This window comes from Alosa alosa, chromosome 22, assembly GCF_017589495.1.
Source record: "Alosa alosa isolate M-15738 ecotype Scorff River chromosome 22, AALO_Geno_1.1, whole genome shotgun sequence".
NCBI classification, from domain to species: domain Eukaryota; kingdom Metazoa; phylum Chordata; class Actinopteri; order Clupeiformes; family Clupeidae; genus Alosa; species Alosa alosa.
This window is the reverse complement of record NC_063210.1, coordinates 23167151-23191534: the sequence shown is the minus strand read 5'-3', so window position 1 is coordinate 23191534 and position 24384 is coordinate 23167151. Positions and strand designations below refer to the sequence as shown.

The following is a 24384-nucleotide window of genomic DNA, read 5'->3' as shown; positions in this document are numbered from 1 at the left end:
ACTATCTTTTGTATACAAAATCCAGTCAGTCAAACTTTAAATTTCGTCTGACATTCATTTTGACATTTAATTTGGAAGTTAAAATATTCAGGTAAAATAAATATATGGTGGAAATAAGTATTGAGCGGCTTTTTTTTTTTTTTCAGTAACTAGCCTAAACTTCCAGCGAAGTCTATTCGAAATTTTCACCAAACATTATGTTAACACACATATAAAAAAATCCAAACATAAGAGTTTTGTGTATTAAAGTGGAATGACACAGGAAAAAGTATTGAACGTGCCTACTGAAATTTCTTCAATACTTTGTGGAAAAGCCTTTGTTTGTAAAGACAGCTTCAAGACATTTCCTATATGACAAAACTTATTAGTCGCAGTATCAGGTGTGATTTTTTGGCCCATTGTTCTAAACAGATTCCAGGGGTCCCTCTTGTGAATCCTGATCTTTAGTTACTTCCAGAACTATTTGCTATTACTATTGGCTGCCTTCAAGTCTTTCTGGAGCTTTCTCCCTAGTGGTCCTTGGCTCTTGGAATTGACTATCCTTCTGACTCCTTGGTCAGAAATATTCGAGGGAGATCCTGTGCATGGCGGTTGATGATGATGCAGTGATGTTTCTTCCACTTGCAGATAATGGCTCCCATGCTGCTTACTGGAAGATTCTGATGTTTTGAAATGTATCTGTAACCAATTTCATTGATGTTTTGCAACAATAAGGTTGCAAAGGTCTTGGGAGAGCTTTTTGCTTTTATCCATCATGAAATGTTTCTTGTGTGACACCTTGGTAATGAAAAACCTAGCCCATTAATATGTAGGCTACTAACCAAGCTTATATTAATTTGCACAGATAGAAAGGATAACTACTCTCTATACAGATTCCAGCTCGTTCCTTCCCTTTCCTTGCCTTAGTGCTTTTTTCTTAGCGTGTTCAATACTTTTTCCCCTGTGTTATTCCACTTCATTACATGACTCTACTTATGGAGTTGTTTGGATTTTTTATGAGTGGATTACCTGAGTTATTACTAATGCCTGGTGAAAATGTTGTGCCCCCTGTATTCCACTTTTCACAGGCCCTCTCCTCCATTGGGGCCCTATACTTCCACTTTCCCCCAGTCTCACGCCTTTAAAACAGAACCTTCTGCCCGTTTCCAAATATAAAAAAAACTCTGCAACTCAATATTGGCCTGCCTGCCTCAGCTGCCTGTGAGGGGCTTTTCAGTTGTGCTGGATTACTGTTCACTGCAAAGCGACCCAAGGATGAGTGCAACTAACTTTGAAAATCAACTACTGCTCAAACTTAAAGGAGAACTCCGGTGATTTTTCACATAAATCTCCATTTCTCAATGTCCTTTTCAGGCAAGTACCTCCACTCGGCCCATATTGCAACACTTTTTGGGCACTTATCGTTGCATCTATTTCAGCAGAAATGCGTGTCGCGTGGGCTTCCGCGACACCAATCTTGCTCCAGCAGCGAGATCACAACAGATGATTGGCACGATGTCTTCACAGCACACCACATGATTGGCTCAATGTATTTTACAACACACCACATGATTGGCTTAATGTGTTCACATGTCGACGCTTTGCGCGGAAGGGTTGTGATATGTGTAGACATATGATGTGTAGACAACTGCCATATTGGTGTTACATATTAACCCCATACATTACTATGGAGGATTTTTTTGAGTGCTGTATCTCCTCATTAGAAAGTCTTTGGTAAAACTGGTTGTTCTGGTACCCCAAAAAAAAAAAAACTAAGTAACTTTTTACTTAAAGTATATTTTAAATGAACTACTTTTACTTTTACTTGGGTACATTTTCAGATCGGTATTTTAACTTGTACTTGAGTAATATTTCATCAAGGTATTGGTACTTTTACTTGAGTACAATATTTTCGTACTTTTTCCACCTCTGTGTATTGGCCACCACCGTAGGCTATATTAACCTCATAGCTGAAGAAAAATTAATATATAAACCTTGGTTTAGGCCAGTGGTTCTCAAACAGAGACATGTCAGGTGGGGTGCGATGTACAAGAGGACATTTTTTTTTTTGAGGTTATTTTTTAATAATGCCATTCTTTTTTGACACATCTGAGGTGTAGCCCTACTTGTTGCATAGTTCAGCAATACTTAATGAGATAACGTGAGTGTGTTGACTGACTTAAGTAACAAACTCAAAACGTCACACGATAAAAAAAGATTATGAATGGGGAACTATCTGGTGTGTGGATCTCTTTTCCTCTTGTGAGACAATGGATGTATAAAACTGATTCATTTTAAATTAATAAACACTAAAACATGACAACCATAAATATTGTGTCCACATCATTTTAATGGAGTACATTGTACTAGCAAAAACAAAATGATAACCTCTTTATCATGAAAACTCATGAAAAAATAATATATACATAAATTCCACAAAATGCACAAATTATGCATGACATTATGACTGACACATGCAGGACAACACATTAAAATTATGCATAACACGAATTATGTCTGAAAACCTCTTTTGCACTAGATGACAAAAGCCATGTGCAACACTAGGTACTGCATGCATCACACTCGATTCAAAGTTCAGACATCCCATCCAAACAATTTTGCTCATAAAAACAAACTACAGTTAATACAAAAAAAATCCACAAACAGTCTGCTCTCAGTGCAAATGGTGTCATTATTCACCTTATTCCGTGCGCAAACATGGGGGCGCTAGCTTTGCCCACATTGTCTCCGAACTTCCGATTGAGCAGTACATCCATTGCGATACATTGAGATAGCAGAGCTCTATCGAGATGACTGGCATCATATATTATGGGTCATCCTAAAGTTAGGAACGTTTATTTAGGATTTTGGTGACTTAAGACATTTCTGTTATGCAGCTTTCCTATCTAAAGTTAGGAAAAAACTGACTTTGGAGCGGCTGTTCTGTAAGTTAGCCTCTCTATCCCCTTCTGCCGTGTTATCCCAATGAAGCTAACTAGACGTAGCTAGCCGACCGGAAGTTTAAAGACAACGTGGAATTAAAAAAAATGGGCGGGGCTGAATAAGGTGAATACAACACTACTATTACACACCAGTATGCAGCACATTGAGTTGACAAGGACTTAACAATTATGCAAGTAGGTATCCAAGGTAGGAATATTATGTGAAGACACAAATATATTTGACAACAATTCTAAACGTCAACATTTACAGCAGACATGGACATGTCCTATCTCAATAATAAGTTCAAATATATTCGCAGGCGGTGATCATCTGGATCCGACCTTTTGAGGTGTGTAATTTACAGCGCCCCCTATGGATGGAATTGAACATCTAAAGCCTGTGATTGTGAATTGTATCAACTTCTGTGTACATCAAAAGATATTGGCACAAGCATGTCTTTGCATACTGAAATGAGTCAGTTGCAGTGTCTTCTGCATGCAAAGGTTCACAAAATTTGATGTGCGTCCATGAAAGTGTACCTGTGGCCAAGGAATCACCGAACAAAAATCGGTTGAAATGGACTTTGCCAAAAGCTGTATGACCAAGCTACGTTATTGCTAGCTGTGGTCATAATAAAACAGAAAGATTTTGATTAGAAAAATAATTTCTGTAAAGTGCGTAAAATGCTGCCCCCCTTCAGTTTAATCTTCATCATAAAGAGGTCGACGTAGAGGAGGTGGCCCAACACTGTGGAAGCACAGATCAGCCCGCCCCTGCAATACCACAGCTGAACACGTCCTGACCTGAAACACACATAAATAGTTTAAAGCACCAATGCAAATACATAGAGATACAGACAAAGCAAGATTTTGCACACAGACACACACACTTACATACAGACAGATCCACCACGTGAATACAGACAGACTCACAATGACACTCCCTTACCTGTGATGTAGAGGTTTTGACGCATGCGTCACAGCGGTTCTTGACCATTAACACTGGGTCAAAGTGTTCTAGGGTGTGCTCGCCAGAGTACGGGGCCCCCTGAATGCTCTCAGGTAGTGCTCATTGGAGAGTGGTGTGGCTATCTCCTGGTACACCACCTGAACGGGGTGACAGACAGAAACACAGAAATGTGATTGATAATTATTCTCTATGGTTGTGATGTTGACCTGCAAAAACAGCTTAGAAGGCAGTGTAACATTCAGATAGGAAGTGAAGATTAGTGAATTTACTCTGTTTATATTTTCCATTCTCCAATATAGTACTCATATATTGTGCTGTCCTCACTGCAGTGTATTAACTGAAGCTATCCAACAAGTTAAACTCTGATGCAATAACCAGGAGTCTGTTCTGTAGTTAACATTTCACTGTTGTTTACTTGAAGATCCAGCATTACATGGCAGAGTGAAAACTGCAACAAAATAAGTTTGACTGTTTTTAACATAAAGTTCAGCTTCACATGAAGTCTTTTTAACCTATTTATTACCTTCTCTTTCTACTATAAACTTAACTTAAACTATCAATAATTTAACTTAACAATGCATTTACTTACGACTTTGCTTCTAGCATCGTTCACAGAGAGGAATTATTTAAGTAGAAACCGTTTTCAGCAGATAGGAACTAAATGTGAAGTAACTGATGACAAGGCAGGAAGTGGTAAGGAAAATACAGGAAACGGTATCAAAATAAAAGGTCCTATTCTTTCTGAATGTGTCAATATAAAAAGTCTATACATATATCGCCCTAATGGCGACACACTCCCCGCCTGACCACTGTGAGGTCACTACACTAGGATAAACATTTAACTCAATCAAGAACTACATCAGAAACATCAGTCCTTACGGAGAAGCAAAACAGTTTCGGTCACTGGTCTAAGGTAAGTCTTTGATTGTCCTTGGTTTGCTGTCCTCAATTCCACCTTACGGACTCTTCCATCTGTTCCTGGAATAGCCTTTGTGACCACTGCCAAAGGCCAGTTGTTGCGGGCAGCTTGGTTGTCTTTGAGAAGGACGATGTCACCGTCTTGCAGGTTCTGGTGGGACCTTGTCCATTTCTTGCGGCTTTGTAGGGTTGACAGGTACGCTTGTCTCCAATGATTCCAGAACAAGTTGGATAGGGCTTGTACTTGTCTCCACTGCTTAGTGAGGAGGTCCCTGTCTGTGAAGTCACCTGGAGGTGGTGGGACCCCAACTTTCTGCGTTAACAGCATCGATGGTGTAAGGATGTATGGATTCTCTGGATCATTCGATACTGGAACTAGCGGTCTTGCATTCAGAATTGCGGTCACTTCCGCCATTAGTGTGCACAGAACTTCATGAGTTAGGCGAGTGCTGTGATCACGTAGCATTGAATCCAGGATTCTTCGGGCTACCCCAATGAGGCGCTCCCATGAACCCCCCATGTGTGAGGCATGAGGCGGGTTAAACACCCAGGAGCATCCTTGTTGGTGCAGGTACCTCTGCACCGTGCTGTCCGGTTGGTCTGCACTCAGCCCGAGTTCTTTACAGGCCCCAATGAAATTCGTGCCACAGTCTGACCTCAGTTGTTTGGCTGGTCCTCTTATGGCAAAGAAACGCCTCAACGCGTTTATGCAGCTTGAGGTGTCCATCGAGGTAATCACCTCAACGTGAACTGCTCTGGAGCTCATGCAGCAGAATAGTATGGCCCAGCACTTGCTCTCAGGTTGCGTCCCTCTGGTGCGTCTGGTGGAGACGTGCCAGGGTCCGAAAACATCTAGGCCTACGTATGTGAAGGGAGGGCAGGTTGTAAGGCGCTCTGCGGGCAAATCTGCCATTTGTTGTTCTTGCATCCGTCCTCTAAGTCTGCGACAGGTGATGCACTTGTGAATAGTTGAGTTCACAAGCCGCTTGCCTCCCAGGATCCAGAGTCCAGCAGCTCGTACAGCACCTTCTGTTAGATGACGGCCCTGATGCTTTACTTGGGCATGATGATATCTGGTAAGAAGCAAGGAAACGTGGTGTTCTTTTGGGAGAATGACAGGGTTCTTTTGTTCAATGGCCACATCCGCATTCTTCAGTCTGCCTCCAAGGCGGAGGAGGTCAGCCTGTAAGATCGGGTTGAGGGAGCGTAGGCAGCTGTTTAACGGAACTTGCTTTCCTCTCTCCAGAGCTTCAAATTCCTTCACAAACGTATTCCTCTGAACAGCTCTGATGATGACTTCTCTTGCTTGTGAAAGCTCATCAACTGAGTGAGGTAAGCCACAGCGATGCCATCCCTTACACTTGCCTGTCGGAGTCTTGAAGGATCTTGCTATATGAATCAGGAGTGCGATGGCTCGTTGGAGAGTGTCGAATGTGGAGAACCTTTCAAAGCGCTCTGTGCTGAGAACTTTCCCTTGCAGATCGGTGATGTAGCTCTTCACAACTGGACGGACCTCTGCATCGGGACTCGGTGAGACTAAGCTGAATGACTGAGCTAGGTCTGGCTGAATGGACAGCTTGCGCAGGAAGGTTGGTCCGTTGAACCACATCGTCTGTGTGAGGCGTGCTGCTGGAACCGACCGTGATGCCAGGTCAGCCGGATTGTCTTCGGTGTTCACGTAGTGCCATTGTTCAGGGATGGTAGATTGGCGTATACGCAGGACACGATTGTGGACGTACACATAGAACCGTCTGGACTGGTTGTAAATGTATCCAAGGACAACCTTGCTATCAGTGTAGAACTTGGTGGCGTCCAGCTTTAGATCTAATTCATCCTGAATCCGCTCAGCTATTTCCACTGCTAAGACTGCTGCACACAGTTCAAGTCTGGGAATGGTTGGATCTGATTGAGGAGCAAGTTTGGCCTTTGCCATGACAAATCCAACGCCTACTGTGTCTCCTTGATGGCTCTCAAGTAGGCCACGGCGCCAATGGCTTTCACAGATGCATCGCTAAAGACGTGGAGTTCTACTCGTTCAGCCTTGGTTGGACAGATGCCTGTGTACATCCTAGATATGTGAAAGTGCCTTAAGTCTTGAAGCGAGTTTCTCCAAGCCTCCCACTTGCGCGTAACTTATCTTCAGGCAATGGGGTGTCCCTCCGATGTCTCAGAATTCAACTCTCTGAGAAGGTCCCTGCCTTGGATCAGTAACTGGAGCCAGAAACCCTAAAAGGGTCAAAGACACTGTTCACCATGGAAAGAACCCCTCGACGGGTGAATGGTTTGGTGTCAGTTGACACAGAGAAGGTGAATGTGTATGCTTTTCCCACAGGAGCCCCAAGCTGCGTTGGGTGGGTGACTCATCTCCGCTGAGGTCTACATCCTTTTTGGCTTGTATGCAGTCCTCGCTTGGGAAGGCTTCCAAGACAGCCTGACTGTTTGAGGCAAATTTGTGGAGCCTCAGGTTAGACTCAGCAAGTGAGGCTTGAGTCCTATGGAGCAGCCTAATAGCCTCTGCATCAGTTGGGACAGAACAGAGGCCATCATCAACATAAAAGTGCCGTTCGACCTAAGTTGACTGTGTCTGCTCCATATTTCTCTCGCCATCTCTGATGGCTCTTCTGAGCCCATAGATTGCCACTGCAGGAGATGGGCTGTTTCCAAAAAACATGAACTTTCATTCTGTAGTCAATTACCTCGTTGGCTACGTTGTTGTCTTTGAACCATAGGAATCGCGAGGTAGTTTCTGTGCTTTTCGGCCACAAGGAAGCAATAGAACATTTGTTGAATGTCCGCCATCACAGCGACCTTGTCTTTTCGGAACCGCATGAGCACTCCTAGAAGGGTGTTGTTCAGATCCGGTCCTGTCAAGAGCACATTATTCAAGGAGATTCCAGACTGTTGGGCACTTGAATCAAACACAACCCTGATTTGATCGGGTTTCTGTGGGTGATACACTGCAAAGCTTGGTAAATACCAGCACTCTTCTTCTCTTAGCTCTGGTGCCACCTCAGCATGGTTGTTTTTCAGCAGTTTGTCCATGAATTCCAAGTATTGCTTTTGCATTTCTGGCTTTCTTCTGAATTGGCGTTGAGTGATTCAAACCGCTTTGAGTGCTTGCTCTCGCGGTTGTTGGGAAGCTGTTGCCTTGGTTGTCTGAACGGCAATGGAGCAACCCAGCTGTGTAAATGGTTTCTGTAGACTTCTTTGTCCATGATTTTTAGGAAAGTTTCATCTTCGATTGAAGGTGCTAGCTTATTATCCTGTTCAGTGCAGTCAAACACGTTTTGACCCAGACTGTCTTCCTTAGCTCTGGGTGGTAAGGTGCTGTCGTGAAGTTCCTCTTTAATGTGCAAATTGCTTGTGCATGGCTGAAAGAGTGAGGGCCGATGACAGTCAACCATGGTCGTCCGGAAAGAACTGACATTCGGCTTGTGCGTGTTCCCTAAGCAGACTTCTCCTACCAGCACCCAGCCCAAGTCAAGGCGCTGAGCGAAGGGTGCATTGGCAGGGCCATTTATTTGTTCCCGTACTTTGTGTGCTCTGATTGTATCTCTCCCTAGTAGCAGGAGGATCTCAGCTGTGGGGTCCAGCTCTGGGATGTGTTCTGCTACCTTTGACAGGTGAGGCTGATGAAGAGCGGCATTTGGTGTGGGAATTTCGGACCTATTGTCAGGTAAGTCATTACACTCAGTGAGTGGTGGTAAGGGGATTGTAACTTTTCCATTTAGGGACTCCACTAAAAAATCCGATGCCCTTCTGCCAGACGTTTCCACTACACCAGAACATGTTTTCAGTTGGTAAGGATATGGCTTAGTGTGAATGTCAAACTTGTCAAAGAAACTGGACTTGGCCAGCGAGCGGTTACTGTGGTCGCTCAACACGATGTAGGCCTTGATGGCTTCGTCTGGGTGGTCTTTCTGGTACACTCTTGCCAGGCATATCTTGGAGCACGACCGTCCGACTTGTCCTGTGCCGCATACTGCTGTGCAGCTTGAGCTAATCTCACTGGTGTCGTTTACCGCTTCTCCCTCCCCGCCATGCTGTGGCGAGGTCAGAGGAGTTGTAGGTAGCGGTGCTGGTCCCGGGTGCATAGCTGAGACATGTTGGGTGCTGTCACACTCAAAACACTTCACACCAGTGCAGTTCTTTGCCATATGGTTGGTGGAGCTACAGCACTTGAAGCAGATTCCGTTTTCTTTCAGAAATACCTTTCTGTCATCAAGGGTTTCGGCTCTGAAGGCTTTGCACTTCTTCAGTGGGTGGGGTTTTGCATGTAATGGGCAGATCTTACTTGGATCACTAGAGACATTTGCCTCTGCGGGAGTGACATTGATCTTGTGAACTGCAATGGGTTTCTGGGTTTTAGGAAAGGCACTTTCAGCTCTGACAGATGATGTTGTAGTTGTATTTAAAAGGGCAAAGCTGGGGTCATTTCTTTTCTTGGCCTCATAACATATGAATTTCGTGAAGTAATCGAACGGTGGGAACCGTCCTCTATTTTCTTCTTTATACTTAGAACCGACTGAGACCCATCTTTCCTGGAGTCCATAAGGCAGCTTTGTCACTATAGGCTCAATTCCACGCGTCGTGTCCAGGTAGGACAGGCCTGGTAAGTAGCCATCTTCCTTGGCACACTGCACTTCCATAAGCAGATCAGCCAGCTCTCGTAGCTTCAGATTTTCTTTGGCTGAGACTCTGGGAAATGCGTCCAGTCGGGTGAAGAGGGCCTTTTCAATCACCTCTGGGGCTGCATAACACTGTTGAAGACGTTCCCAGGCTTTCACCAGTGCTGTCTGTGGGCTTGCAATGTGCACTGCACGGAGGCGTTTCACCTGGTTGCTGGATTCTTTTCCAAGCCATCGTGTCATCAAATCCAATTCCTCAGTGGCTGTGAGACCAAGTCCTTGAGTGGCATTTTTGTATGACGACAGCCAAGCACGATAATTTTCAGGTTTATCGTCAAACTCGTACAAACTCGTATTCACTAGGTCACGCCGAGCTAAATATTGTGCCAGGTGTTCAGTTGCAAGCATACTTTGAGTATTTTTCGGCTGGGGGTTGAAGGATGGAGCCTCGATATTCAAGTCACTGATCTGTGAGGTGAGACTCTTGGGAATAACCCGGGGCCCTTCTCTGGTAAATGGATTCTGGCTGACTGAATGTTTGGCCGCTGGCGGTGAATAGTCCAAGTCAAAGTCTGTAAATTCCACATTGTTAGTGCTGTCATATAAAAACACAGGCGGCTGGTGGTGTGAAACAAAGGGGTTGTTCGGGCTATAACTGAGAGTGGCATAGGTGGTTGTTTGTTGGACAGGATTAGTGGAATGGAAGTGAGTTTGGATGTATTCACTTGTTCGTTCAAGTTTGCTTTGCTCTGTTGCGTTTGTTTCATCCAGCACAATACATTTTTTTCTCCCTGTAACTGCTGACTCCCAGACAGCTGCTACGGCTTCAGCTTCTGCTGCTTCACGGCAGATGGCTAGTGTTTCAATTTCAGTCTCTTTTTTAACTTTTTCTATCCTAGCTTTGGCTTCTTGCTCAGCATATTCGGCCAAGACTTGCAGCTGCTGCTTTTGCTCGTCGCGGAAATAAAGCACTGGTTGATGAGGTAGATGAATGAAAGCTGCTTCCACTTCTACTTGATTTATTAGATCTAGTTTCCATCTTGACTTGATGTTCAATGCTAACTTCTCAGTCTTTTCACTGTGCTGTCCTCACTGCAGTGTATTAACTGAAGCTATCCAACAAGTTAAACTCTGATGCAATAACCAGGAGTCTGTTCTGTAGTTAACATTTCACTGTTGTTTACTTGAAGATCCAGCATTACATGGCAGAGTGAAAACTGCAACAAAATAAGTTTGACTGTTTTTAACATAAAGTTCAGCTTCACATGAAGTCTTTTTAACCTATTTATTACCTTCTCTTTCTACTATAAACTTAACTTAAACTATCAATAATTTAACTTAACAATGCATTTACTTACGACTTTGCTTCTAGCATCGTTCACAGAGAGGAATTATTTAAGTAGAAACCGTTTTCAGCAGATAGGAACTAAATGTGAAGTAACTGATGACAAGGCAGGAAGTGGTAAGGAAAATACAGGAAACGGTATCAAAATAAAAGGTCCTATTCTTTCTGAATGTGTCAATATAAAAGTCTCTATACATATATCGCCCTAATGGCGACACATATATCATTGGAACTCAAATTCAGTTAGTAGTAGTATCGATACTAAAAAGGTATCACGATGCCTTCACGCAAAAAACGATACGATTTTCGACGTTTTTAGAATCGATACTTTATTAAAATAATAACGTTCTGTGTTTGTGTGAACTGCTGCTCTCACTGCTCCTTGCACGCATCTAGGCAAGTGGGCGTGTCAAGCAGGCAGCTCTGAGTGAGTGAGTGCGCAGCCTACGTCAACATAGTTCTTTGCCGACAGTCCTCGGCCTTGTGGATAAAACAAAAGGTGAAGTAAAATCTGCAACTATTTCGGATACATTGCGAATAGTGAAGGCAAGCCATCAGGTACACAGAGGCCCGTTTGTAAAATATGTTTCAAAGTCATTTAAAAGCAGTAGGCTACGCATGGAACTTGGCTAAACACCTCGCAGACATATCCCAACATTTTTAAAGAGTTCAAAAAACGACAGGTTAACGAATATGCTATAGAAAACACGACTACATGGTTAGTGCCAAGTTCTTCTCTTCTGTTTTAGTCTAGCCTAAGTGAAACGAGTATATGATTCTTTGAGATAAAGCGAACCTTCCTTCATCAATGCATTTTGACGAGACATAACAAGCTGTAATCATTTTGACGAGACATAACGAGCTGTAATCATAGGGTGCTAACGTGATGAAAGCGCAATGTTCACGCCAGAATAACATTACCATAACTTGTAAACAATCTATTTCATGTTCGGTCAGTACTACTGGTAATATTTGTCATGGCATGTAGACTGCAATTTGTTTAATAATTATTGGCCAGATGTAAGATGGGATACCTGAAATGCGCTAATTAAAGCCCACGGCATATAATACCACCAAAGCGTGTTGAGTCCTAATAATAATAGCGGCTTATTGTTACGTGGTAGCAAATCATGTTATCAAAGAAATAGACGTGATGTAGGAATGCACACAGATATATTGCAACAGGTAGGCTAATGGTGAACTTGTACACTGGGCGCAAAGAAGACTATCCTCACATTTTTACTTTTGCAACTGTCAAAGAAATTCCATGAACACGGGAAGGCCTAGGGTAGCCTATACTGTACATAAGATGGCCTAAAGATTAGGCCCCTCTGCATAGCATTCAGTGATTTGCATGCAGTAATTTCAACACTGACCTTGATCTAGCCTAGTTTGGCTATTTAAAGCTACTTTATTGCCAAAACAACACAATGTAAATGAACTATAACAAACAATAAAGGACTTCACACAAAGTAGGCCTACTATTTCACTGACTATAACAAATAATAATTATGTAGGAAGTTTAGAACCCAGAGTTGACCTGCACACTACAAAAGTGCACCGAATTCAACATAAATGATTCAATACACTTGGAGGAGGTATGAGTCCTTTCTTTTCCAGATATCTTAGGTTTTGCCGTAGTATCGTTTCAGTATCGAGCATCGTGATATTTATGGCAGGTATCGTATCGAAGTCATAATTTTGGTATCGTGACAACACTAGTTAGTAGATTTATTAATTCCTGAATAAAAGTAACAAAAAAAGTCCTTCCACAACTAACCTTGTCTTTGATCTTAGGGAAATGCTCGCAGGCCCAGTTAAAGAGGTGGTCAGCGAATCTGTTCTTGTACTCTGTGTAGTCGTCTCCTCTCTTCCTAACCGTTGAGTCCTTCCACTCCTCGAACCACTCGTAGTTCACCATGGTCAGGACAGTCATGCAGGATTTACCTACCAAGATAAGCAGGACAGTTAGCATCACAAGAATGTGGAAGCTTTCATGAAATGCAAAAAAATTGGCCTTATACTACGTCTATAATAAGGTTAATAAAAGGGACCCAAATGATTCTGAGATGTGTGTGTTGCATACAGTCTCACCTGGGTGTCTGATTTTAGAGGCAGGGTCTTTGGCAGATGGGAAGGTGATAGCAAATAATTTATCCATCCTGAGACATAAAATCCAATTCAGTTCTGTCCAATTTAATTTAATACCAGCCTGTATCATTAAATTGTATTAAAGGCATTATATAAGTCATAATATATGGACAAATATACCCTTAATGTGTTGCCTAAATTGGCTAATTTTGGGGATATATTAGTTCCTTCTTGTAGCTCCACTTCTGACATGTGTGTACTCTATCCATTCTTTTCTAATCACTGGTCAAGGTACTCACGATTTGTCTATGTCGTTCTCCTTGAAGAGCCATAAAGTGGTTGGCGTGATGTCGAGCTCTTTAGCAGTGCCATCGAAACCACAGAAAAGGAGCACGCAAGCTTTGCCAGGTTTCATCATTTGGGCATGTGTCTGGATATCTGCAAAAAAAATAATTAATTCCTGTTCACTTCGATTCAAAAAAGAGAATGTACATTTATTAGATATTTATGATTCACTGTTTTAAATTACCATGTTTTATGTGAATCTGAGGTGGCAGGTCTACTCACCAACATCAAATTCAAAGCCTTTCTCCGTGAAGGTGTGGCAGCATCCACCAGTCGTGTCGTGTTGTTCTAGAACCAGGACCCTCTTCCCCTTTTTGGCCATACAAGCAGCCGTAGTCAGGCCTCCAAGACCGCTGCCGATGACGATGGCATCCAGGTTCTCAGGGATTTTCTCCCTACTGAAACCTACACCAAGGGAGACACATATGTAATTGCTGTTGGCCTTGCAGATGATTTACATTATGATGATAAATGGTACCAGTCCACACCAGCCTGGCTCTCGCCATTGACTGCTGTGCTTTCTGATATGAGAAAGCAATTACATTACATTACATTAAACATTACATTTAGCAGAATGACCAAAGTCATGTCAGATATTACAAGGGATCACAAAACTTGGGGTTAAGTGCCTCATCAGAAGCTGGGAATTGAACCGACAACTTTCAGGCTACTGCAGATCCACTACACTACCACCGTCAATACAAGAAAAAGAAATGGTCACAATAAACATGATCCACATCCAGTATAAATAAACATGGCATTTTTTGTTTTCAAATGTCATCAAGCCATATAAATGCATAGAAGTTTATAGGAATTTGACCTCTCACCTTTCTTCGGTACCTTGTTCCTCTTCTTCTGGTCCACTTCTAGTGGTTCTGTGGGCCACAGTGACTCCAGAGAGAACAGGCTGGGCTTCAGAAACAGGTACCAGTGGGTTCCCCCAGCACAGGCCAAGGACCCAGACACCAGAAACCGCAGCAGCTTCATGATGAGGGTCAAGCTTCTGATCCAGAGACCCACATAGCAGACCAGTGACACACAGCAGAAGCCTCCAAGAGCTGAGAAAGAGATAAAGAACAGTTCAGAAAAAGAGGAACTACTGTCAGATTTCATTTGACTTGCTGCAGTAAGCAAATAGAGAGGTTGACGAAACAGCAGTGATGAGAATAAAAAATATTTCACTAAGAGACAGAATGTTAACGAGGATGTTTTTATCATGCTTTTTCGCCAACTAGAGATTTGTGCTGTCTTATTCATTTATACAGCAACAATAACAGTGTCTAAAGCAGCTGAGGAATAGCAGTAAAAAGATTAGATATTGCCAACACTCCCTTAAACAAATTCTCTAGAAACAAAACACAATTGGTCAATTATGCTTATGTCATGTTTTCCAACATAAATACAGTTTGTTTCACTTCCATTTACAACAATAAGCAATATACAGTGATTCTCTAAGAGAGACTTTTTAATCTATTGTATGAATTTATAACAGATGTAATAATACTGTCTCAAAACAGCTGAGGGACTGCTGTCATAGTCATGTCATAACTCATCTGTCATAGTATGTATGCAAATTGCAGCCAACTTACTATGAATGGATCCAAGGGTTCTAATTTTAATAATGGGCAAAGTGTGAAATTTAAAGTCTAACTAAGCTTACTTAATAACTATGCACAATGAACTTACAAATGTAATATTACATTACATTACATTACATTACATTTGGCTGACGCTTTTTAACCAAAGCGACTAACAACATGGTAAACAGTATGTTTTGGAACAATTCTCACAATTTTAGGACAGTTTAAAAAAACATTAGAGTACAGTAAGAATAAGTGCGTCGGTGAGTGCTGTTTTTAACAGTTACTTGTCAGTTTAAAACGGCTGGTGAGTGCTAGGATCAGTAAGACTTGTTGTAAGTGTTGCTATGAGAGTAGATGTTCTCTAAAGAGCTGGGTCTTCAGGAGTTTTTTGAAAGTGGAAAAGGATGTCCCTGCCCTTGTAGGAACTGGCAGTGTGTTCCACCAACGAGGAACAACAGATGAGAAAAGTTTGGATTGGCTTGGCGTGCCGGTGGTAGAGCTAGGCGTGGTTAGATCAGAGGAGCACAGCTCTGGGAGGTAGTGTAAGTCTGTATGAGGGCATTCAAGTAGGTGGGAGCAGAACCGGAGACTACTTTGTAGGCAAAGCGTTAGAGACTTGAATTTGATGCTGGGCCACCATAGGTAGCCAGTGTAGCTGGATGAGCAGCGGGGGTAACATGTGCCCTTTTGGGTTGGTTGTAGACCAAGCGCCCGCCCGCATTCTGGATCATCTGAAGTGGTTTCACTGCGCAGGCTGGGAGACCTGTCAGGAGGGCATTGCAGTAGTCGAGTCGTTGAGATGACTATTGCCTGAACCAGAAGTTGGGTAGCATCTTGAGTCAAGTAAGTCCTGATTTTCCATTATGTTGGAGAGTGCAAAAGCGGCATGACCGGGGCGACTGAGGCAACATGATCTGAGAAGTTTAGTTGGTTGTCAAGAACAACTCCTAGATTTCTTGCAGTCCTGGTCAGGTGAAACAGACAGGGAGTCAAATTTGATGTTGATGTCGTGGTGTATGGTAGGTTTAGCTGGGATGACCAGCAGTTCAGTCTTTGAGAGGTTCAGCTGGAGGTGGTGTGCCTTCATCCATGTAGCTATGTCTGAAAGGCAATCCGAGATCCGTGCTGAAACCAGGGGTGCGTCAGGTGGAAAGGACAGATAGAGCTGTGTGTGTGGAATGCATAGCAGTGGTATGAGAAGCCGTGTGAGCGGATAATCTGTCCCAAGGAGGTGGTGTAGATAGCAAAGAGGGGGGGCCCAGCACTGAGCCCTGGGGACCCCTGTGGTGAGATGGTGAGGTGCGGATAGCTGACCCAGCCATGATATGTTAAACGGCGTCCTGTGAGGTAGGATTCAAACCAGGAGAGAGCAGAACCGGAGATTCCCATGTCAGCGAGTATAGAGAGAAGGATCACGGTGATGAACGTGTCAAAGGCAACCGATAAGTCAAGCAGAATGAGTACTGATGACCGGCGGTCGCCCTGGCTTCTTTTAAGGCTTCTGTTACAGACAGCAGAGCCGTTTGGTGAAGTGGCGCTTTTGAACCCAGACTGATTTGGATCCAGAAGGTTGTTCTGTGAAAGGAAGTCAGAGACCTGTTTGGAGACTGCTTTCGTTCAATGCCTTTGGATAGGAAAGGCAGTAGTGAGACAGGCGGTAGTTCTCGACTTGAGCAGGGTTGAGAGAAGCTTAAGTAACGGTGTTACCGGGCCATTTTGAACGCTGTTGGAAATGTGCCGGAGGTTAGCGAGCATTGATCACATAATGTGATAGCTGGAGGCGATGGTCGGGCTGATGGACTGAAGTAGGCTCGTGGGTATAGGGTCCAGCGAGCATGTGGTAGGGCGGCTGCATGTCAGGAGTCTGGACACTTCACTCTCGGAGAGGCGTGAATGCTGAAAAAAGATGTTCCAGCAGTCCCTAGAGGTTGTAGAGGTCGCGGTATCTGAGTCAGATCGTTAGTGGGCATGTAGAAAATTGACTGCTGATTGCCGCCACTTTGTTTGTAAAAAATGAGGCAAGGGTATCTGCAATAAGGCTGGATGGAGGAGGAGGCAGCTGAGGGTTCAGTAGCAATTTGAAGGTTGAGAAAAGTTTTGAGTGTCTGTAGGCGCTGTTGATTTTGTCATGGTAGAAAGCAGTCTTAGCAGCAGTGATGCTGGCTGAGAAGGAGGTCAGGAGTGTCTGGTAGTTTTTGAGGTCGTCAGCTAGTTTGGATTTGTGCCATTTCCTCTCCGCGGCTCTGAGTTTGGTGCGCTGCGATCGGAGGGTATCATATATACCATGAGAAAGCGATCGGAGGGTATCATAATACCATGAGAAAGATCCTACTGTAAGCACAAACAGCAGTGGGAGACCTAAAAGCTGTTTTTGTGCAAAGATGTGTGCAATTTCAAATGGCCAGCACCAGTAATCAGATTAGTAAATTATCCGGTGGAGCACGCAGTATGACTATAATCAGTGTAAAACTACATAACAGTACAAAGGCTCATTTGCCTATTGCTCACAGTATGTCCTTTACCTTATGTCAGTTCTTTTCATTATGTAAGACTTACTAGAAACTGTGAGTTTCGGTCGGTGTGAGCGAGCGGACTTTCAGTTGACAGTAATTAACACCCTTTTGAACAATCTAAGCTGTCTGCGAGCGTCAGAGGGCGGTCTACGCTGATGCATCATTAGTGAGACAGGAGGACAGCTGCATGCAATTCCTAGCAGCATAAAAATAGTGGCTGCTGCTGGGCGTCAGCATAAGCGGCAGCCCTGCGTTTCAACCAGCCAATTGTAAGGCGGACGCCGGTCAAGACAAAAAGTTTACTTGTGCAAGTTCACCGAGCACAGGCACCGACAAAGGCAAAATGTGCCGTTCCATCATATCTGTTATCACCGGCCATTGCAGAAAACGGCATCATGCCAAAAGGGGCAGAAATCGCCTTAACCTCCAGGAACTTAAACGGTCCTCACTGACAGAAACCTCCTTCTCCATGGGCTTGTGGAACTGTCAATCCGCCCAGTCAACAAAGCGGACTTCATAGCTGGCTATGCCAACCACCTTTCATTGGAACTCCTTGCTCTCACTGAGACTTGGATCAAACCAGAGAACACTGCCACCCCGGCTGCACTCTCCACTAACCTTACACTATCCCACACCCTCGCCTATCTGGGCGAGGAGGCGGACGGGCCTGCTGATCTCCAACAAATGGAAATTCACCCGCTACTGCCTTCAAACAAATATGTCTCATTAATTCCATGCCATCACAGTGATAAGCCCCAGCAAAACTCGTGCTTGTCATCTACGCCCTCCAGGCCAACTAGGCGACTTTATTGACGAACTTGACACTCTGCTATCCTCCATCCCTGAGCATGACTGTCCGCTTCTTGTTCTCGGTGATATGAACATCCACTTAGATGCCCCAGGCTCAGCGGACTTTTTTGGCCCTGGTCCCTCCTTTGACCTCGAACTGGTTCAAAGCCCACCGACTCACAAAGCTGGCAAAGAGCTTGACTTGATTTTCACTTTCGAACTGCAGCACAGACACCCTCATGGTGGCGCCTCTCCATCTTTCTGACCACTTCTTCATCCAGTTCAGCGTCAGCCTGACAGAACAGCCTCCGGCTCCTCAGCCGATGGTCACGCGTTCCTCCGCAACATCCGGAACCTGTCTCCAGCGCTTCTCCTCTGTGGTTGCCTCCGGTCTACCTCCCACTCAACACCTTCTCCTCTCTGGAGGTTAATGAAACCACTGACTTCGCTCTGCTCCACACTGACCTGGAGTGTCTGGGCGAGCTGTGCCCTCTTACCACAAGGCCAGCTCGATCCAAACATTCTCATCCATGGCTAAATGATACCCTCGATCAAAGCGCGCCAAACTCAGAGCGCTGCGGAGAGGAAATGGCACAAATCAAACTAGCTGGCGACCTCAACAACTACCAGACACTCCTGACCTCCTTCTCAGCCAGCATCACTGCTGCTAAGACTACTTTCTACAATGACAAAATCAACAGCGCTACAGACACTTTCGAAAACTTTTCTCAACCTTCAAATCGCTACTCAACCCCTCAGCTGCCTCCTCCTCCATCCAGCCTTACTGCAGACACCCTCGCCTCATTTTTTACAAACAAAGTGGCAATCCAGCAGTCAATTCTCTACATGCCCACTCAGCGCGCTGACTCAGATACCGCCTCCTACAACCTCTAGGGACTGCTGGAACATCTTTTTCAGCATTCACGCCTCTCTCGAGTGAAGTGTCTAGACTCTGACATGCAGCCGTCCCACCACATGCTCGCTGGACCCTATACCTACGAGCCTACTTCAGTCCATCAGCCCGACCATCGGCTCCAGCTATCACACATGTGATCAATGCCTCGCTAACCTCCGGCACATTTCCAACAGCGTTCAAAATGGCCGGGTAACACCGTTACTTAAAAAGCTTCTCTCAACCCTGCTCAAAGTCGAGAACTACCGCCCTGTCTCACTACTGCCTTTCCTATCCAAAGGCATTGAGCGAACAGTCTCCAAACAGGTCTCTGACTTCCTTTCACAGAACAACCTTCTGGATCCAAATCAGTCTGGGTTCAAAAGCGGCCACTCTACCGAAAGCGGCTCTGCTGTCTGTAACAGAAGCCTTAAAAGAAGCCAGGGCGACCGCTCGATCATCAGTACTCATTCTGCTTGACTTATCGGCTGCCTTTTGACACGGTTAATCACCGTATCCTTCTCTCTATACTGGCTGACATGGGAATCTCCGGAGCTGCTCTCTCCTGGTTTGAATCCTACCTCACAGGGGCGCTTCGTTTAACGTATCATGGCTTGGTCAACTATCTGCACCTCACCATCTCACCACAGGGGTCCCCAGGGTCAGTGCTGGGCCCCTCCTCTTTGCTATCTACACCACCTCCTTGGGACAGATTATCTGTTACGCACGCGGCTTCTCATACCACTGCTATGCAGGCGACACACAGCTCTATCTGTCCTTTCCACCTGACGACCCCCTGGTTTCCTTGCGGATCTCGGATTGCCTTTCAGACATAGCTACATGGATGAAGGCACACCACCTCCAGCTGAACCTCTCAAAGACTGAACTGCTGGTCATCCCAGCTAAACCTATCATACACCACGACATCAACATCAAATTTGACTCCATGTCTGTTTCACCCGACCAGGACTGCAAGAAATCTAGGAGTTGTTCTCGACAACCAACTAAACTTCTCAGATCATGTTGCCTCAGTCCGGCCGGTCATGCCGTTCGCACTCTACAACATCACGGAAAATCAGGACTTACTTGACTCAAGATGCTACCCAACTTCTGGTTCAGGCAATAGTCATCTCCGCGACTTCGACTACTGCAATGCCCTCCTGACAGGTCTCCCAGCCTGCACAGTGAAACCACTTCAGATGATCCAGAGCGCGGCGGTAGCGCCTGGTCTACAACCAACCCAAAAGGGCACATGTTACCCGCTGCTCATCCAGCTACACTGGCTACCTATGGTGGCCCGCATCAAATTCAAGTCTCTAACGCTTGCCTACAAAGTAGTCTCCGGTTCTGCTCCCACCTACTTGAATGCCCTCATACAGACTTACACTACCTCCAGACCGCTGCGCTCCTCTGACGAACGACGTCTAGCTCTACCACCGGTACACTCAAGCCAATCCAAACTTTTCTCATCTGTTGTTCCTCGTTGGTGGAACACACTGCCTACAAGGGCAGGGACATCCTTTTCCACTTTCAAAAAACTCCTGAAGACCCAGCTCTTTAGAGAACATCTACTCTCATAGCAACACTTACAACAAGTCTTGCTGATCCTAGCACTCACCAGCCGTTAAACTGACAAGTAACTGTTAAAATACAGCACTCACTTATTCTTACTATACTCTACTGTGTTTTTTTTAAACTGTCCTAAAATTGTGAGAATTGTTCTAAAACTTACTGTTTACCATGTTGTTAGTCGCTTTGGTTAAAAAAGCGTCAACCAAATGTAATGTAATGTACTACAACTGCATCAACCACAACCTGAGGCTGGTGCAACAACTTGTAGCTGTTCTTCTCAACTTACAACTTTTAATGCCAGAAATGTAGCGTTTTATACGGGTTGCTCACCTTTCTTCAGCAACTTGGTCCTCTTCTCCTGGTCTAGTTCTAGTGCAGTGGTCGGCAACCCGCGGCTCCGGAGCCCCATGCGGCTCTCTGATCCCTCTGATGCGGCTCAGCTTTTGAAAATAATTAATGAGTATTTAATTAAAATGTATTTTATTTTAGTTCATTTTCAAAATGTAATATTGTAGGTCTATCTGAGTAATTTAGCCTATATAACTTTCCACCTCACTTGACTCCGTAACCGTATACCTGCACAATATTGTTACATTCGCGGTTTGTTGCCAAGTCAATATCAAACAAAATCACCGATTTCCCTCCATTTCATTCAACGAGAACACTTTGTTATTGTTGGTGTGTGCGCTTGCTGTAGGCTAGATAAGGAAAATGTCAAAAGGAAGCGTCAGCGACCACAGCTTACTTGGCCCTTGAAGAAAGCGGGCTGAAATGGGAAAGTTTCCATCTGAAGACTGATTCTGAAAAACGAAATGAACTGCCGTTATATCGCACACTGGACGAGTTAGTATTGCTGTGTTAACCCTGTTCAGTTCCACTTGCATGTGAGAAATCTCTCACATATGAAAATATAAAGACAAACCTGCGCTCCGTTTTAAGGGCAGTTTTGCACAAAACTGTCACATCCATAACCCCAACACAATGCCATGGTATTTAGTTGCCGTTATGGATATGACAGTTTTGAGTGGAGTTGCCCTTAAATGGTGAGAGCCTCAATTCTTGCATGAAACTTCGCCTCACTGAATATGAGCCAGCCAGACTCCAAGGCCTTCACCAAATCTAATATCTGGTATGCCTAATGTTTAATTTCACCAATGACATGTCAACGAAAATTGAGTGTTGTGTTGTTAACTATGATGTTACTTTGCATACCAAAGGACACTGGAAAAATAGGGGGTGGTGTTTAGCCTACAGTACATGGGAAGCCTAAGGCCTATACTTCTGTCATTCCACTTTACATTTCAACTTGCACATTAGGCCTACTTTTAAAACGAGTAGAAAATGTATTTAAAAATCCTCTGTTGAATGAAAGTAACTATACGTTAAATATTCAAACTTTTTTTTGTAACCGTCTTTATGTGGCTCTTCTGAGATAAAAAAAAAAAAAAGAAATTGGTAAAAGTGGCTCTCTATAGGCAAAAAAGGTTGCCGACCCCTGTTCTGGTGGATCATTGAGCCATAGCAACTCCAGAGACAACGGGCTCGGCTTCCCAAACAGGTACCAGTAGGTTCCCCCGGCACAGGCCAAGGACCACGCCACAAACATCAGCAGCCACATGATGAGAGTCAAGCCTCTGGTCCAGAGATCCACACAACACAGAAGACCAGTGACAAGCAGCTGAAGCTTCCAGGAGCCAAGGGAGAGATTGAAGTTGAGGAAATAACAGTGATAGCAAGTACTTGAGCGTCTGAGAGACTGACACTCAGTGCAGGCCTTTTTTATCAACCTTACACGCTCTGGGTGCTGTGGGAGAGACTTGTATTAGTTTATACAGCACAAGATCCAGCTAACACTGTATTCATAAGATGATTTGTGTGGAATTCCAAATGGCAGTGGGGCAGTGATCAGATCAGATTAGCTAAATAATCTGTCTGGCTGGTCATTTGCCCTTATAGTCACGGGCCATATTTGGCCCACATATCACCTGGTGCCAACCACTGGTTATGTGTGATGATGTTTATGGAATTATGTTGTAAGAACAGGAAAATTAACATAATCAAAAAACTTCAAGAAATCAACTGCTGAAGACTGAAAAGAAACACTGTTGAAAGAGAATAACAGAAACTCACAGGAGTGGGGCATGTTTTGAAGGAACAAGACTTGTTTGACCTGGTTGTTCTCCCCCCCTTTAGCACACTACTTCTTTTACTCTGGTAATAGTTGAAAACTGCTGTGAAGTAGGTTAGTAGACCTTACTGAGACATGGTCTTATAGTATTGGGAATTAACCTCTGAATCATATATGAATAGAGTGTAACTTGCGTTGTGTTTTACTGGTGATACACTCGGAAACGATGATGGTAGATGAACCAGGTTTATTGGTCTGCATGGGTCAGGAAATACAACACGAGGGAAGACAGTGAGATCTGGTCCGCCTGCAGCAGTTAACTTCCCTTCTGCTCTCAGACACAATTCTATTAGGCTACTACACTAAGTATCTAAGCATATGGTTATTTCATTTCAGGTCCAGTATGAGGTGAGGTGTCTCAATAAAATAATACAAAATAAATTCCAAAGGGAATAATGTGGCATAAAACATGAGTGTGAATGTGTAAATGTATGTAACTGTATAAGTAAACTACTTATATCTTACATGGGGTGATCATCCAGTATGATAAAATAAATATAAACAGTAGAATATGCAAACATTCAATCAGAGAGTGAATTCGATATACCACATACAAATACAAACACTACTTCATCTATTTTCATTAGTAACGCGCCAAAACAGCTCATAAAAGGTAAACCTCCACTCTTGTGGTGATACAATGGTACTGCATTTAGAATGCTACAAAAACGTTAATGGCTAGTCATTCTAGCTCGCGAAATGCTAGCATGCTCTGAGTGAAACATAAAACATTCCGCGAGAAACATAAAATCAAAACAACAAATACAATTGGTTACCTGCATGGGTCAGGAAATACAACATGAGGGAAGACAGTGAGATCTGGTCCGCCTGAACAAAATAAATGTGATATTAAAATTTGCACTAAAGCCATACGATCGTGCTTCAAGGTCAACCGAAAATACAAAACCAAATAAAAGTTACAAGACAATACAAAACATCGCTGAAACGCGAGTTATGTGGATGAACATACATAATGATTTTAACAATAGATATAGGACATATATAATACAATTTATAACACTTTTAATGACTTTTAATGCGGACCCTCATTTGCCAAGCTTACCTGCAGCAGTTAACTTCCCTTCTGCTGCAGGACACCCACAATGCAACTACTGTACAGAATAATTCCAAAATAAAAGTCTTGACCCATTTAGCAGGATTTAACAATAACTATATGGAGCACTTTATTAACACCGTTACATACACCCCCCTTAAATACTGCTAAATTGGGGACGTACCATAAGAGAATATCAAGAAAAGAAGAGAGAGAGAGAGAGAAAAAAAAAAAGAAATGTGGTCATTAAGCCTGTATGAAGAAAGAAGAAACTAGTATTTCACTAAAGAGTATCAAAAGCTGTCGATCAAGAAATCCTCCAACTAGGGAGTACCTAAAGAATGGGATGGCGCCTTACCCCAGACTGAAAGTAGACTCTAGAGATGCCTGCTACACCTCAAATTCTGCTATAACACTACATATATCTGATACTTCTCTCTATTTGTGTCTTGTGTACTCTCAGACTGACTAAATCTAATACTAAGAGTTCAGCCTAAAACAAACTTTTAACTAGAGAAATAAAAGAATTTACTGTGGACTCAGGAGTGTCAAGAAGTTGTTCATTCATCTCACAA

General features: G+C 43.7%; 1 protein-coding gene across 1 annotated transcript; it reads right to left on the bottom strand.

Annotated features, from left to right (window-relative positions):
- Nucleotides 1–3890: 3890 nt before the first annotated feature.
- LOC125287846 (inactive all-trans-retinol 13,14-reductase-like) lies at nt 3891–24002 on the bottom strand. Its single transcript, XM_048233892.1, has 8 exons — nt 23532–24002; nt 20898–21007; nt 14046–14276; nt 13441–13623; nt 13173–13311; nt 12877–12944; nt 12563–12729; nt 3891–4028 (listed from the first exon to the last, which is right to left on the bottom strand). The coding sequence occupies exons 2-8, from the start codon at nt 20974–20976 to the stop codon at nt 3939–3941; spliced, it is 957 nt and encodes a 318-aa protein (XP_048089849.1). The 5' UTR covers nt 20977–21007; nt 23532–24002; the 3' UTR covers nt 3891–3938.
- Between the last annotated feature and the right edge of the window lie 382 nt (nt 24003–24384).

Coding starts and splice junctions, on each gene's coding strand:
- LOC125287846 (XM_048233892.1), bottom strand. CDS start 20,976: ATGGGGCTCCGGAGCCGCGGGTTGCCGACCACTGCACTAGAACTAGAC. Junction 12,945..13,172: donor GAGAACGACATAGACAAATC/GTGAGTACCTTG, acceptor TTTATGTCTCAG/GATGGATAAATTATTTGCTA. Junction 12,730..12,876: donor CTCTAAAATCAGACACCCAG/GTGAGACTGTAT, acceptor TTATCTTGGTAG/GTAAATCCTGCATGACTGTC.